The sequence below is a fragment of the Molothrus ater genome, chromosome 1, assembly GCF_012460135.2.
Source record: "Molothrus ater isolate BHLD 08-10-18 breed brown headed cowbird chromosome 1, BPBGC_Mater_1.1, whole genome shotgun sequence".
Taxonomy (NCBI): Eukaryota; Metazoa; Chordata; class Aves; order Passeriformes; family Icteridae; genus Molothrus; species Molothrus ater.
In genome coordinates, this window is record NC_050478.2 from 120367435 (window position 1) to 120381571 (window position 14137).

The following is a 14137-nucleotide window of genomic DNA, read 5'->3' on the forward strand; positions in this document are numbered from 1 at the left end:
CCAGATAAACTGTTATTTTTTCAGTCCGCAAATGACTAAAAATTGAAAAGAGCCAAAGAAAAAAAAAGACAACCAATCTCCCCCATCACTGTCTACTTTGCTTGAGGAAAGAAAAGGCTAATGATAGTCTCAATTCTAAAAACCATCCACAATGTGCTTTATGCACGTATGTGAGTCCAGCATGAGTTGCAGAACTCATACTGGGTAAAGTAAAGCACACGTGCAAGTCTTGGTAAGATAAAAACCTCTCTGTTGGTACTAAGGCAATCCACAAATATTTTATTCTAGCAGCAATGTGATTCCTCCAATAGAGAAGGGTGTTGATTTGTAGCTACATTGGTGCTTTGCAGGTAGCTGTTTTGCAGGTAGCTGTTTTGAGGCTGGTGGTTTTTTTAAAAAAAATGAAAGAAAAAACCCAGAAAATTAACAACAAAGGTGAGGCTTCTTTTTAATAAGATATTTAACTGGGCCAAGGGAATTGGTACAATTCAAGCCAAAAAAAGTCAGACTAACAGTTTATTTAACCAAGTAGCTCAAAGCCTTCAAGATCAGAAAAGTCACAAGTCACAGACAGACACGGTCTAGGTTTGTCCTTTAAGTTAGTACAGACAAAAGCAAATTTTAACTCCTTGTTGATAACCATTTCAGCATTTCCATTGCCGGCAATGGATGTTATATCTTAGGAAAATCTGACTCCTGGTGGAAGAGGATTAAAAAACTTAAATGTATATGAGCATTCTTGTTTAATTTTTCCAAAATATTCCCATTTCTAATTTCTAAAAATATTAGTGATGATAATTTCCTTCATTTTTGGATTAGACAAAAGCTATTCAGTACCAAGGTTCCAGTTTAAGTTACATCTTAAAATATATTTGTGTTCTTTCTCTACTACCTTATGGAATGAGCTCCTAATTAATTTTTTAATACTCTAAGAAAGAGTTAATATGTTAACTTTAAAAGAGGAAACAAAAAGACAATAAAGGCTTCCTCTTCACTTGGGTTTTATCTGTATTTGCTTCAACCAGGGGGGACACACAAAATCAATCTTTTCATAATCAGAGGGGGTGAGAGAAGAAAATGGCAGAGAAACAGCTGAGAACAAAACCCAGTTCCTATTGACACTTGACATCCATGCTTTTGGTCTTGACAAATTTATCTAAAAAAAAATCCATTATCTACATATTTATATCCAACACATTGATAAGGCACTGCACAAGTTTGTGCACATGTGGCCTCATTCTTCACCAACAAGGCGTTACTATCTTTCAATAGCATTTACCTTAACAATATGTAAAAGAATCATTCATTATTACAAATTTACACAAAAAATTCTTCCTGTACATGATTGTCTCAGTGATGTACCTATTAGTTTAAATTAGACATATTTTAAACTACTCTGTAATGTGCTAAAATCAAAAGTAGTTGCTGTACCATAAGGCAAAGGCTTATAATAGCCTTTAATCCTATTATACATATCCTCAGTTATATGATGTCAAAATACAGTCTGTTCATAAATAAGTAAAGATGTACAGAGTACCCTGGGTATGAGAAACCAAAACGTAAACCTTCTTTATAAGAAAATTACTCCACTGGTATTTTGTAAAATCTCAGTCTTCATTGTGCAATCAAGTTTGCTGTGTTGAAGAAATCGTGTGTGTCACATTGAAGAGGCTAAAAACTACAAAGCATTTGCAGGTCCTTTTTCTTTTCTTCACAGGTATGAACCTCTTATTTCCTTTTCTTCTTCTTTTTTTAATTTTTTCCCATTTTATTTTTTCCTTCTCTATTTCTTTTTGGTAGCAAATATGGTAAAGATGAGTTGTTCAAACACTCGCATGGCTTATTTTGGTTGGGCTGGCAGTGCCGGAGCCAACAGCTGTTCTGAAGAAAAGGACTTGCTCCTCTGTTCACTGAAAGGGCAAGGGTTAACCCCGACTGCAGCTGTACGTCAACATGCTGAAATCACAGAGTTCTGTAGTCCAATGCTGACACAAGACACAGGCATCTCATCCACGGGCAGAAGGAGGCTCTGAGGTTTGAAAGTGCTGCTAAGCTGCTACAAGTACTCCAGTTCCAAGGCATGGTGAAGGGCCATAAGGTCAGAGTGGCTCGAGATCCTCCAAAATGGCATAGCATGCTGTGAACAGCACAGACAATATGTAAAAACAACCCCAAGCATTCTGGTATTTAGATGCACCCTTTGTCTTTCACAGGGATAAGAGAACACTTGGGGGAGAGAAAAAGAGCTCTTAACACCTTGAGTCCTCCATGTTTATGTCTGGTTTCTCTAACCCACACCCTAAGCATAAATTCTCAATAACAGCACATCTATTTACAATAGGAACTACAGCAAACACATCAGGAGATCACAAGGAGGGGAGGGGCTTCTAATCTCTTTATATGAAAAACAGATTTCAGAGCACTGCAGAAGAAAATATTACTCTGGAAAAAAAGAAATCAAATAACATACACATGAAGCATGTGGGTAGTTTCAGGAAGGAAACAGAAAGAAAATAAAGAAAGTGAAAGTGTTGTTTACTCTCAAAATGTATTTGCTCCTTGTAAAAAACTACTCTTGGCAGAAGAGTTAAGAACAGAGAAATGGTGATTCAGAATAACTCATGTGTTGCTCACATCACTTTGAAAAGATTTTGATCCCAGTGGCTTGTATAACATTGGTCATTGCTAACACTGATCTTAAAGCATCTTTTCCATGTGGGACATTAAAATAAATACATCTTTTTTTCCTATTAGTTGTAATAAAATCTGTCTGTAGCACAAATACTTTTGCAAAGAACCTGAATAAACCAAAAACACAAGTCCCAGGAAAAAGCACAGATCATCTCATTCATGATGGGTAAAAATCTGCTTAAGAGCTACCTTTATATTTGAAACTGGGGGTTATAATGTCAACAAGAACTTTTGCCTAAATTAAAAAATAAGAAAAAAGAGCTTTTGTCAGGAAATTATCCAATGGGAAAATAGTTTCAATTCAACAGTATTCTGAAGGCTAATATGATTGTGTTCACCTTTTCATCGGATCATTTTGTGTCCTGGCATCTTTAGGAGGCAAACCACAAGCAATTAATTATCACATTAGCTTCTAAGTTCCCCAACCATTTTTATCTATGATTTCCCAAAGAGGCTTTCATCATCTTACTTCAGCAGCTCCTGAGTAAATTCTAATTCCACTGAAATCAGTGACAAAACTCTATCTCCTCTGTCACTTTTATTCTGCTTTCCTTTTTTCATTCTGGTCTTGTCAAATTTTAAGTTAGAGAAAAATTTTGAAAACAATGTTAAACTCACTGAATTCAGCTGCACATTTACTGTAATTTCTGTACCTGTCTCAGAAGGCAAACACCTTAACACTCAGCCTATCACATCCTCTTTGATATGACACCTGATTCGAATGAAGATGCAATATGGATGCATCAACACGTGCCCACATTCGGAGTATGCCCAGATTCTAGAACAAAGGAATTTCTTCAGGAAGAAAACATAATGACCCCCAAGAAAACACCATTGTTGCAGTTTCTGTTCTGGTTTGCTTTGCTTTAGAGTATTAGAAAGCCTTGAGAAACAGCTGACTGAATCTCAGCTTAAAGATAAATTCATGAGTGATGGCTGACAATGGAGACAACAAACCAAACAAAATTCAGAGAGACAATAGAGGTATTTTTTTAAATGCTTGTGATATTTCCAAAACACTTTTATAGATGGATCTTTTCCTTAAGAAGGAAATGTTAAACACTACAACGCTTTTTTTCCATACATCTTCAATCTGGACTTCCACTGTACTGTTTCTATGCTCCACCAGCTACAGAAAGCAGATGTAGTTAGCTCACTCAGTTACAACTCCATGCCCCAGGATCTTTGTTCCCTGTTACATTATACAAGCAGCCTACTCTCTGTGCTCTGTCAGGCCAGACATTGCTGTTTTCCAACTCACAGATTTCCTAAAGATGAACTTCTTGCACCATGTTCAGGAAATGAACCAGCAAGAGCAATACAAAATAAAAATTACTAGCCATGCCATTCTCTGGATTTTGCAAAAGCTTCTGTGCACCTCTCTAACTTAGGCTGCAAGATCTTTCTGGCAGAATTTGAAATATCTGATAGGGATACTACATCGAGCACAAAGAGTCACAGGTTTGTGCCTGCAACAGGTCCATGCTGTGTTTGCCAGGTGACTGCACAGGTCAGCGACGCTCAGCAGTGCTGCCTCCTTTTCGTGGGAGGTTGCAGCTTCCCTTTTCTCTCTCACACCCCTGTCAGGTGGGACACAGCTGGTGTCCCTGATAGCCAGCCATAGCTCCCAGCTCCTCCTCTTAGTCAGCTTGGCAGCAGGTCTGCTTTAGCCACTGGGTCAGGGAGGTGTAAACAGCACACCTATGATGTGGCTGGCAAAGACTTTGGTGGACACCTGTCTATGCAAAGAGTCTCTGCAGAAGCCAAGAGTCAATGACATGGATGCCTTCCAAGGCCAGGCAGCAAACCAATGAATAGGGAAAACTATAGGAATAAATTCTTGGCTTCCAGCTCCCACTCCATGCAGTTCCAGCTTTATACTGCTTCCCTAGTAACAACCTCAGCATCACAGAGCATACACACACCAGGCAGATAGAGCAGTTAAAGACTCTGATTGATTTAACAGAAGGTTTAGCTTCTGCTAAATCAAATTACAGCACCTCGTGCTAGATGCCCATGTGCAATATCGAGTTTTGGATTACCCTGTTTATGGGTCAGCTGTTGATGGTCAGATTTTAAACCAAAACTGTTAGCACTCATTATTTTGACTATATATTTCTATCTCAAATTCAGTTAATTGTCCTCTGCTTTATTTATGTCTGTCTGTCTGTGAAAGGAATATACCTATATTTACTCCATGCAGTTATAGCAGCGAAGTGTGGAATGACAATAGAGAGTATCATGAAAAAAAGGAGGTTGTGTTAATCTCAGGATTATAATTATTTTCAGTTCTCCTTCATGTAGGTCTAAAGGCCAGCTGCACACTCCTGAGAAATAAAACGTGCCAGGAACACGGTGGCTGCATGGGGCTGGAATCTGCTCTGATGCCCTGGGCATGGCTGAACATGGCCAATTCAGTCTGACCCTGCACTACAGCCTTCAGAGCTGTGAGGAGGGGAAACAAACCTGATACAGCTCTATATATATCTGTATGTTTGTGTGTATATATAGAGCCTCACACATATGTGTTCATATATATGCCTGTGTTTTCATGAGGCATGTACGCTAATTTTCATCCCATCTAAGATAATGACTGTATGAAACTAGAACCTTTAAAGTAACAAAATTATCATACACAACCTTACCTATTATTTATGTATTAACATGCATTGTTGATTCACAAATATTCAGCCATGTCAAAAGTGGCAACACTCCCATGAGATGGAAGTACATTTTCTCTTGCCAAATGACTTGAGATCATTTGAGAGAGCAAGAGACCCTTTGTATATATCTGTACTAAATATTGCCTTTAAAAAGCCATCCCTACCAACACTTAGCACACCCCTGTCATGCAGAACACTTCTATTCTGAGCCAAGCAAGAAATGCTAATCTCACATTTGCTGCTGCGGCAGAATGGATGACAAATGCTAACCACTAATAAATAGGCAGTGAAATTGGATGCATTAGTATCTAATGGAACCCTAAGTCTACTATTTCAACATATTCCAAGTAAATATGAAGCATTTGTCTTTAAAAATCATGAATTGTTTGGTAGATGATACTGAGTAATAAAACATCTATGAACTTTTAAATTATTTGATTTTGTTGATATTTTGAAATTAAATATGGTGGCAAAATTTGGATTTTAATGTAAAAAGCATAAAAAATGAAACTACAAATTTAGTAAGCCTAATAATTAGAGTATTATTAAATAATCCAAGATATTAAGCTATTTTATTTGTGAAATTGAAGTAATTTTATTTTCAGCATGTACCTACTAAATGTACAAAATTTCAGCTATTTTACTCCACAAAATAGTGTTGCTATTTTTACACATGCAGAACAAATCCATATTTTGATAGCAACACCAAAAAGTGCAGATTATCCTCTATCCTCTATCCCTTAAATGAATACATATTTATACAAAAAAACTTACTCCTGAGATTTGAGATGGATTTGAATAGAAAACTCATCAGTTTTTGTCATCGTTCATGGTATTTTTATTGTATTCCTGCCAGATTTGCTAAGCACCCCTCTTTACTTCCTACCCCAGACCTGACCAGCACAGTGTGACTCTGAGCTTAAAAGCAGTGGCATATTGGATACCCATTTATATTCTATTTATTGCTCCACAAAGATTTATGATTTTTCCTCCCAGGCAGCATGACCATTTTGGAGACAAAGGAGAAGCCCATTTGACTAGGCTCTCCCGAATCACCTGATGTAAAATCCAGCTCCTCAGTGCAGAGGAGCCTTTGTCCATCTCACAAATTAGAAATCCTTTGGAGAATTCTCCTAAGCAGAAAAACTCAGGAGCTGGGGGTTTTCTGTCTTATTAGTATTTCCTGAATGTGTCTCCAAAGGCAAAGGCAAAAGATGAGTACAAAACACAACACAACAAAACAAAATAACCTCCAAACCCAAAACACAAAACAAAGCAAAGCAAACCAAAAGGCTGAGACAATGAGGTTTCTGGCAGAAGCCCCCAGACCCTTGTACTGAGAACAGCTGTGTCACTGCAGTGGCACTCTGAGGGGGTGACTCTGACCCACACTGGTGCCAGCAGCTCCAGGGCACCCTTTGGACTTTCACACTGGCTTCTCTCTGCCCTCCTCTCCCTCTTTTCCGGGGGAAGCTGATATGAAGGTAGCAACCTTTGTGTGAGCCCTGGTGTTAGAGCCAAGCTCATGGGCTGCTGCACTGACCCAGAAGGGTACAATCACTCCTCAATCCACAGGGCAAACATCCTGAGAGTTTAATTGTCTCATCAAACATTTTGCTGGAAGTGACAGCTAAACAAAGGTGTCAATATCATAGTTTGACTAATGCTACCAGAAATGTAACATTGTGCAGTTTTCTCAGTGTATTATGTTTACTTACATCAACCAAAAGAGGCAGTTTATTAACAAACTGTTTATCCTAAAAATGTTTCTCAATAAAGCAATGATCTTTTAAGTGGCATTAAGAAATTTCTATTATTGAATTTTTATACTAATGACAATAATAAAAAGATTTTAAAAGTTTATTTTATTTTCCTACTGCTGAATTGACTCAATATTTTCCATCAATGAAGGACACACATGAAAATCTTGTTTTAAGATGAAGGAATTTATAAATGATTGGTACATTATTTTTAATAATTTAACATTAACTTTCTTACCTCCTAAGCTGGAAGTTCAACTTTCTTTAATCCACTGAATGAACGTAGAATAAAAAAAATCTCTAATTATATTGGCTTGAATTTATATGCTCACTTGAAAAGACTCATTACAGTTTACATGTAAACAATGAAGTGCTATCTAAAGAAAGTTGTGCTGTTTATGCTCTAAATAGTGTAAAGAAACACACATATGCTAATGGCTTCACCTCAGGCCAAAGCCCTTCAGAAAACTACTCTGCAAAGGGTAACAGAAGACCTGTCCCTTCTCTGGAGAAGGCCACAAAACCTGACATGCTGACGGGAAGCAAGGCAAGAAGGAACCAGCTACCAAAATTTAGGGGTAAGCATGACAATGGGGTACATCACAGCACAGTTATGCCACTCTGGATTGAGATGCTTTGGGTAGTTTTGGGGAGGCAAAGCTTCTGTTTTGTTTGTGTGCTCTCCAGAGAAGGTTTCTACTCTTGAAGGATGTGAAGGAAAAAACTAAAAAGGCAAAGCCTGCATTCACAGTGTGAAATGGTGATTTCTTATTTGGTGGAGTAAGAAGCAGGATAAGAATCACAGAAGCATTTTCCCAAATCAGATTGATAGTTTATGCAGAAAGGCAGGGCTGCTGGTCTACTTATTGACTTCTCTGGCATTGCTGCAGCAGATAATTTAATCCAGAGCATCTAACATGCTTTCAACCTGAAAATTCCTTCCACCAGGAAAGAATACACACAAGTAATTGCACAAAGGAACTTTCTATACTGCTACTCCTCTTAGCGACTGGAAAGGCTTTCTCTTATGCTTTTCTGAATCATGTTTCCTGTTGAAAAAGGCATTGGAATAGATAATGTTACCAAAAGGACTACTCCTGCCATTATCATATGCAACACTATTTCACCGAGCAACAGAAAAGGAACAAAGAGAAGGAATTTTTTTTCCTCCTGATCTTAAATACAGCTTTTAAAATGTAATCATTTGCAGCGGGAAAACATTTCTCTGCAAAGATGAAAGGCATTTCTGAAGGAGAAAGGAGCAAACTGTTCCGCCAAAGGGATATATGAAACTGAGACTCTGCAAAGTGCTGGGATGAGCCGGGAACCTACCCGCAAGGCTTCAGGGGCACAAAACCCAGATTTCATGAAGCAAAACCAGTCAATGGTTGTTAAAACGCCATGTGGACTAATTAGTTTCACTTTTCCAATTTAGAAAGTCACAGTGGAAAGAGATAGAAGTATCACAGAGAGTTTTGTGATGAAAAAGCAGCTGTGTAAAAGCAATTTATCTGCGAAAGGCAGCAAGAACAAAAATGCCCATTTTCCTGCTCTTTCTCCTATTATTCAAATAGCCAAGGTTATGCCTCATTCCTCCAAGCAAAGAGTGTGTATCTGCAGACTACCTAGGGTAGTTTTTTTAGCAAGACTACAAATAAAGCCTATTATCTGTGAATGGAAAGTGTTGCTTTTTATACAGCTTAATTCACATTGAAAAAAACCCCATTTTTTCCCTTCTCAGTGGGAAGCAAAAATAATAGACAGTCAAAAAATAATAGACAGTCAAATAGTATTCTCTGCTCAGTTATCTGAGATTATGAATGCATGCCAAGCCACAGGTTGTTGTCTGAACGAAGAATCCAAATTATGGACACACAAGAAAACGGAAATTCCTGTCTACCTACTCCAGTCCTACATGTCTTTTTAAGGTGTGACATATACGTATTTCATACAGTTAAACAGCACACTGCCTTTGATCACTAAGAATCACCATATTTTGCTTACATTCATAACATCCTATGTGGTATTTTCGGTTGCCAAGGAAAACAGAACTGTTAGTTCTTGCACAAAAGCCAGGGCCCATTTTCTGGCCCCTTTTTGAAATGCATCAAACATACATAGTTTAATGTGTCTTTTGGAGAACAGCAGGGCAAATCATTATCTATAGGCTTACCTGGCTTTCTACTAGATATAGTCAACAAAAATTTTATAAGGCAAAGACATTCTTCTTAAATGTCAGTGCATTCTGTCCCATGCTGAAGAAAAGACAATTTTCCAGACTCTTGAAACCAACCCTCACCAAAAGAAGGTCATTACCTTTTTTGCACCTTGTTCTTCTTCGACACCATCTCCTATAACAACATACACTACTTTTCTTCCAAATCTTTGAATTATTCGCTCAAAACAACTTTCCTTTCCTGAAAGAAATAGATCAGACTATTCAGGGTAGGTGGTGATGGGATGTCATCAAATAAATAACTTTTTAGCCTGGATCTCCCCAACCCTTGGAATTCTTAAGCAGAGCTACAATAATGAGAAGAGTCTGTCCCTCAGGATGGTGTATCAAGGCTGATTGCAGCATAGACAGCATACTAGAGCTCCACAACATGACCTTTCTTGTCTCATTCCCTAATATGACACAGGTTTCGTGGGGAAATTCACCACTAGGAGAATTATCTACCATTTGTTTATGACCAGTAGCATGATTTGAGTAAATTGATTGAAGCTGAGTTGAAATTCTAGCCTTTTCTCCAAAATTTGTGACATGATTAATCACAGCTCCTAAAACAGTAGTACCTTGACTTAGAAGGTCACTCAAAACATTAAGATTTAAATGCCTGTAATCCAATACATGGGCCATGTCCTTGATCCTGCACTGGGATCCATTCATATAGGTCATTCCCTCCCTGCACACACCTAGGGAAATTATCTCAGTGCTCCAGCCCTACGCACAAGTACCACAGAATCACAGAAATGCTAAGGGTTGGAAGGGACCTTAAACTCATCTAGTGCCAACCCACCCTGGCATGTGCAGGGACACACCCACTATAATAGGTTATTTAAGGTTATCCAAGGTTATCCAAGGTTATCCAGGTCATCCAAGGCCTTACCCAGCCTGGTCCTGAACACTGCCAGGGTTGTGGCAACCACAACTTCCCTGGGCAACCTGTTTCAATGTCTCACCATCCTTACAGTAAAGAATTTCTTCCTAATAGCTAACCTAAATTTCTTCTCTTTCAATCTGTACCCCTACTGGGAAGTTTCAGGTACAGTACTGAGAAGACAAAAGAAAGCAAAAGCAAAAGCCTAAAGTTGAGTTTTCCCAAATGTCCCCATTATGAAAGGTCATTTTAGTCTGGCCATGGGATATGCTGAGTGTCTACAGCAATGGATGGGAAGAATTGTGGTTTATAAAATAGTTATTTCAGCTAAAGAACAATAAAAGCGTAAGAAAAAGTAGGCTGGAAATTAAATAAAGTTTTCTAGACATTACAGAAGCCAAACTACTTAATTATACCATTTGACAGTAGCACCAGGCATAAGAAACCTCCAACACTAAGCTGGAACAGTGTTTGAATATTATGAATCATGCCATGTCACAAAAATCTCATGGTTTCTTGTGACAGTCAGTGACAGAGCACATTTTTCCAAAACCACCCTTCTACCCCATATCTGTGAAGTCACAAGTGAAGATTTATTAAAATACGTTTTAATTAAAATGTGTATTTAAAGCATTATATTTCAAAGCTATAATTTACTATAAAGTTTTGATAGAGGGCACTATAACTTTTATATTCAGGAAAAATTTTAAATATTTTATGGGAATGCTTTCAAATTTCTCTGTAAAACTATGAACCAATTTTGTTTTGTCTTGTTAAAAAAAAAATCAAAAATATCCCACTATTTGAGCTTGCTGTATTATACTTAAAATACTTAAGAACAGATGAAAAATGTGTTCTTGTGTCCCACAATTATGAGGGAATCTGAGGCAGAACAGATATGTCATAATCACATTAAAAACTACAAACAACATTGCCATCTGGTCTGGGGTACTTCTACATACTCAGAATAACATCTTTCATACTGAACCAGAAAACAGAAATAAACAATTGCCAGGCTGAAGCTTATTACAGTCAGTATGAAGAAACTTAAATAATTACATTTTGCAGCAAAACATTCTTGCTTCTGGTAAATTGTTCACCAAAATTTGCTCCAGAGCCCATGAAAACAAATAAGCCAGGGTTTACCTTTACAGAATTTCTCCTACTGCTGCTCCAGGGAGACTTCAGTGTTCTGTACTTACTGCCTATTAAAAACCCTTCTCAACTGCTACACAGCCCCACAGTTTTGAGAAATTATGAAAAAAAGCAATTTTTTTATATTTCTTCCTAAGAGAGACTGTACCACTGTTAATAGAGCTATAAAAAAACTTTCTGTGCTGGATCATCACACATTCAAAAGCACTTTTAGGATGCTTTAGTAATGTTTCATGAGGATCAGGTGTTACTAATCTCTGTATTTACTACAGTGAAAGCATGTTAGAATTAAATATAGACTACAATACCTTTTCTTTTTAGAAATACAGCTTTAAATGTATCACAACATGATGAAAATAGCTCACCTATTTTAGTTGCACTGTAAATATTCTCTATGGGAAATACAACCCCTAGTCCGTACAACAAGACTTTTGCCAGAGCTGGAATTAGCTGAGTAGTTGTTACGAGAATGTTCACACAGTTTGTCCTACAGAAGAGAAAAATGCAAATATCCTTTTTTAACAAAATAGAAAGAAACAAAAACAAAACAATAGAAGGAAAATCTTACCCCTCCCATCAGAACCCCTTCAACATTATTATCACCACTTAAAAAGAACATTTTTTTTTTTTACCACTGTATCGAGGAACAAGGTGCGGTATGGTCAGATCAGAATAAGAAACGAGGATAAGGGCCTCCAGCTTCAGCATTTTGCCCACCACACCTGACAGCCTCTTCCAGATTATCCTCAGACATGCTAGAGTTTCCTTCCTACTCTCAATACTCACCTCGAATGTATGAGGGTGAGTGCTTTCAGTGCAAGTGTTAACCAAGAATCTGTCAAAGCTTCAATTTCTGCTCTCAGTTGTAACCAAGCCTCTCTTTTTGCTGGACCAAGAAGACCTGTGGAGTAGACAAGGGCATGTCTGCACTGGTACTAAGTAGTGTTCTGTCATTTTCCTTTGCTTTCACCAGCTCAGACAATGTTCTGCACGTGGCAAACTAAGCAGCTCACTAAACACTCCTAGGAAGGAGTAGAAACCAGTTCTTCCCATTTAAGACCTCTAATAATCCGTGTTAGTTAGACACTCCAGAGTCACTTGCCTCCAACGTTGTTTTTGTAGGTGTTGTATATTTCTTTTACTCGTCTGTAGCGGAAGGCCAGTTTCCGCATCCAGTCCACTCCTCCGCGCACGCCGGTGGCCAGGCACAGGTTGGCGCTGGTGGCAGCCGCGGGAAAGCCGTCAGTTCCAAAGTTATACGTGCTAGGCAGGGATAAAAAACCCCACGGATTAATAAAAGGCAACAGGCTGCATTGAACCACCAGCTACCCACTTGGCTGGGCGGCAAAGAAGACAGCTAAAAGAGAGCAGGCTACTGGGAGCATTCCAGCAGCCCATCCCTTGCCCAGGAAGGAATTTGCAAAGTAACTTTTTATCTTAATGAGTTCTCTTGTACCTTAAATCTTGACCGTTGTCATCCGAAGACACGTCGTCAATGTGAACCTGGTCGCATTCCTAAGGTGACAGAAAGATTTTATAATTTTCTTGATTTTGCATATTTTGAAAACAAAGCTATTAAAAAAAATCTATGACCAATCTAGTCATCAGGGATATTTTTAATTGTGGAAATCAGTAGATGGCAGTCTTGTTAAAACAACTATTTTACCTATTCCTTGTGCTCATTTCTTGGAATAAATGCACACCGTCATTAGCTACTACTGTTAAATGGCTTTCCAAAAACACATTTTTGTGTTTAGAAATGAAAGTGGTTAAAAACAATTAGCATATGTGTTCCATAAACGTTCTTGTAGCCTTTCAGGTACCTTAAAACATCATGCTGCTCAAAGCTGATTCAGTCAGTGCATAAGTGTAACTGAAACCAGACATTTTGGTAAATGTAACATATTAGAAAAATTAAACCTGATGCTAACCGCCAATGAAATTATGACCTCTGATTGCTGTTGAGCCACACACCAACACAGCCTGAGGCCAGTGTTTCAGAGGAGTGCAGATGAAAAATCTGTTCCTAGTTTGCCATTCATTTGAGAGTTGTGAGCTCCTTCTCTCTCTTTGGTCTTAGTGCATGAAAGCAGCGTGCAAAGATGAAGAAAATCTGAACAGAAATACCCAAATCAAACCATCTTTCTTCAGCTGCTTTTCTGCAAACTAACATAATATATTAAAAATTAGCTTTCTCCATCACTAAATTAAAAATTGCAATGTATATTGTTTATCCACAAAAAATCCATTAAAACATTATATTAACATTTTAACTGTTGGCAGGAAAACATATAAACCTCTGACACTTTAGACCAATATAAATTCAATGCTTGTAACAATAAGGGATTTCAATTATTTTAATAATTTCCTCCTCTCTCTCCTAATGTGAAGTCCTATAACAAGTATGATCTATTTTAAACATGAAAATGCTGCAATTCTTTATTTTTGCGTTGCTTTCCTCTGAACAAATTTTTCTCTCTCCATGGATTTGTGAGGAAGGGAGGGAAGATAGAAGTGGAAAGAAACTCAAACCAGCTGTTCTCTAACAGAATTAAAATCATGACCCTCAACCCTTTTTCTAAAACATCTATTTTCCAGCCAACCCTCTCCCAGCAAGCAGCAAGCTCCAAGGAGGAAAAGACTTTGACCCTGTAACCTTCTCCTCCTCTCCTGAGGTCAACAACCTCAGATAAGAAAAAAGCTGAAGAAGCCTATGTGGCCTCACATGGTGGCTGTGGATTCTAGATTTTTAAAAACATTGGTTTAC

General features: G+C 38.0%; 1 protein-coding gene across 2 annotated transcripts in view; it reads right to left on the reverse strand.

The window, feature by feature from the left end:
- Window positions 1–423: 423 nt before the first annotated feature.
- The window catches only part of EYA1 (EYA transcriptional coactivator and phosphatase 1), an 84722-nt gene continuing 71008 nt past the window's right edge, over window positions 424–14137 (reverse strand). For both annotated transcript variants that reach the window (XM_036379012.1, XM_036379011.1), the window contains 6 exons: window positions 12827–12885; window positions 12473–12633; window positions 12157–12271; window positions 11736–11857; window positions 9431–9531; window positions 424–2137 (listed from right to left, as the gene is read on the reverse strand). In XM_036379012.1, the coding sequence (XP_036234905.1) occupies window positions 2057–2137; window positions 9431–9531; window positions 11736–11857; window positions 12157–12271; window positions 12473–12633; window positions 12827–12885 (639 nt within the window). In that variant the 3' untranslated portion in view covers window positions 424–2056. The remainder of the gene's footprint in view (window positions 2138–9430; window positions 9532–11735; window positions 11858–12156; window positions 12272–12472; window positions 12634–12826; window positions 12886–14137) is intronic.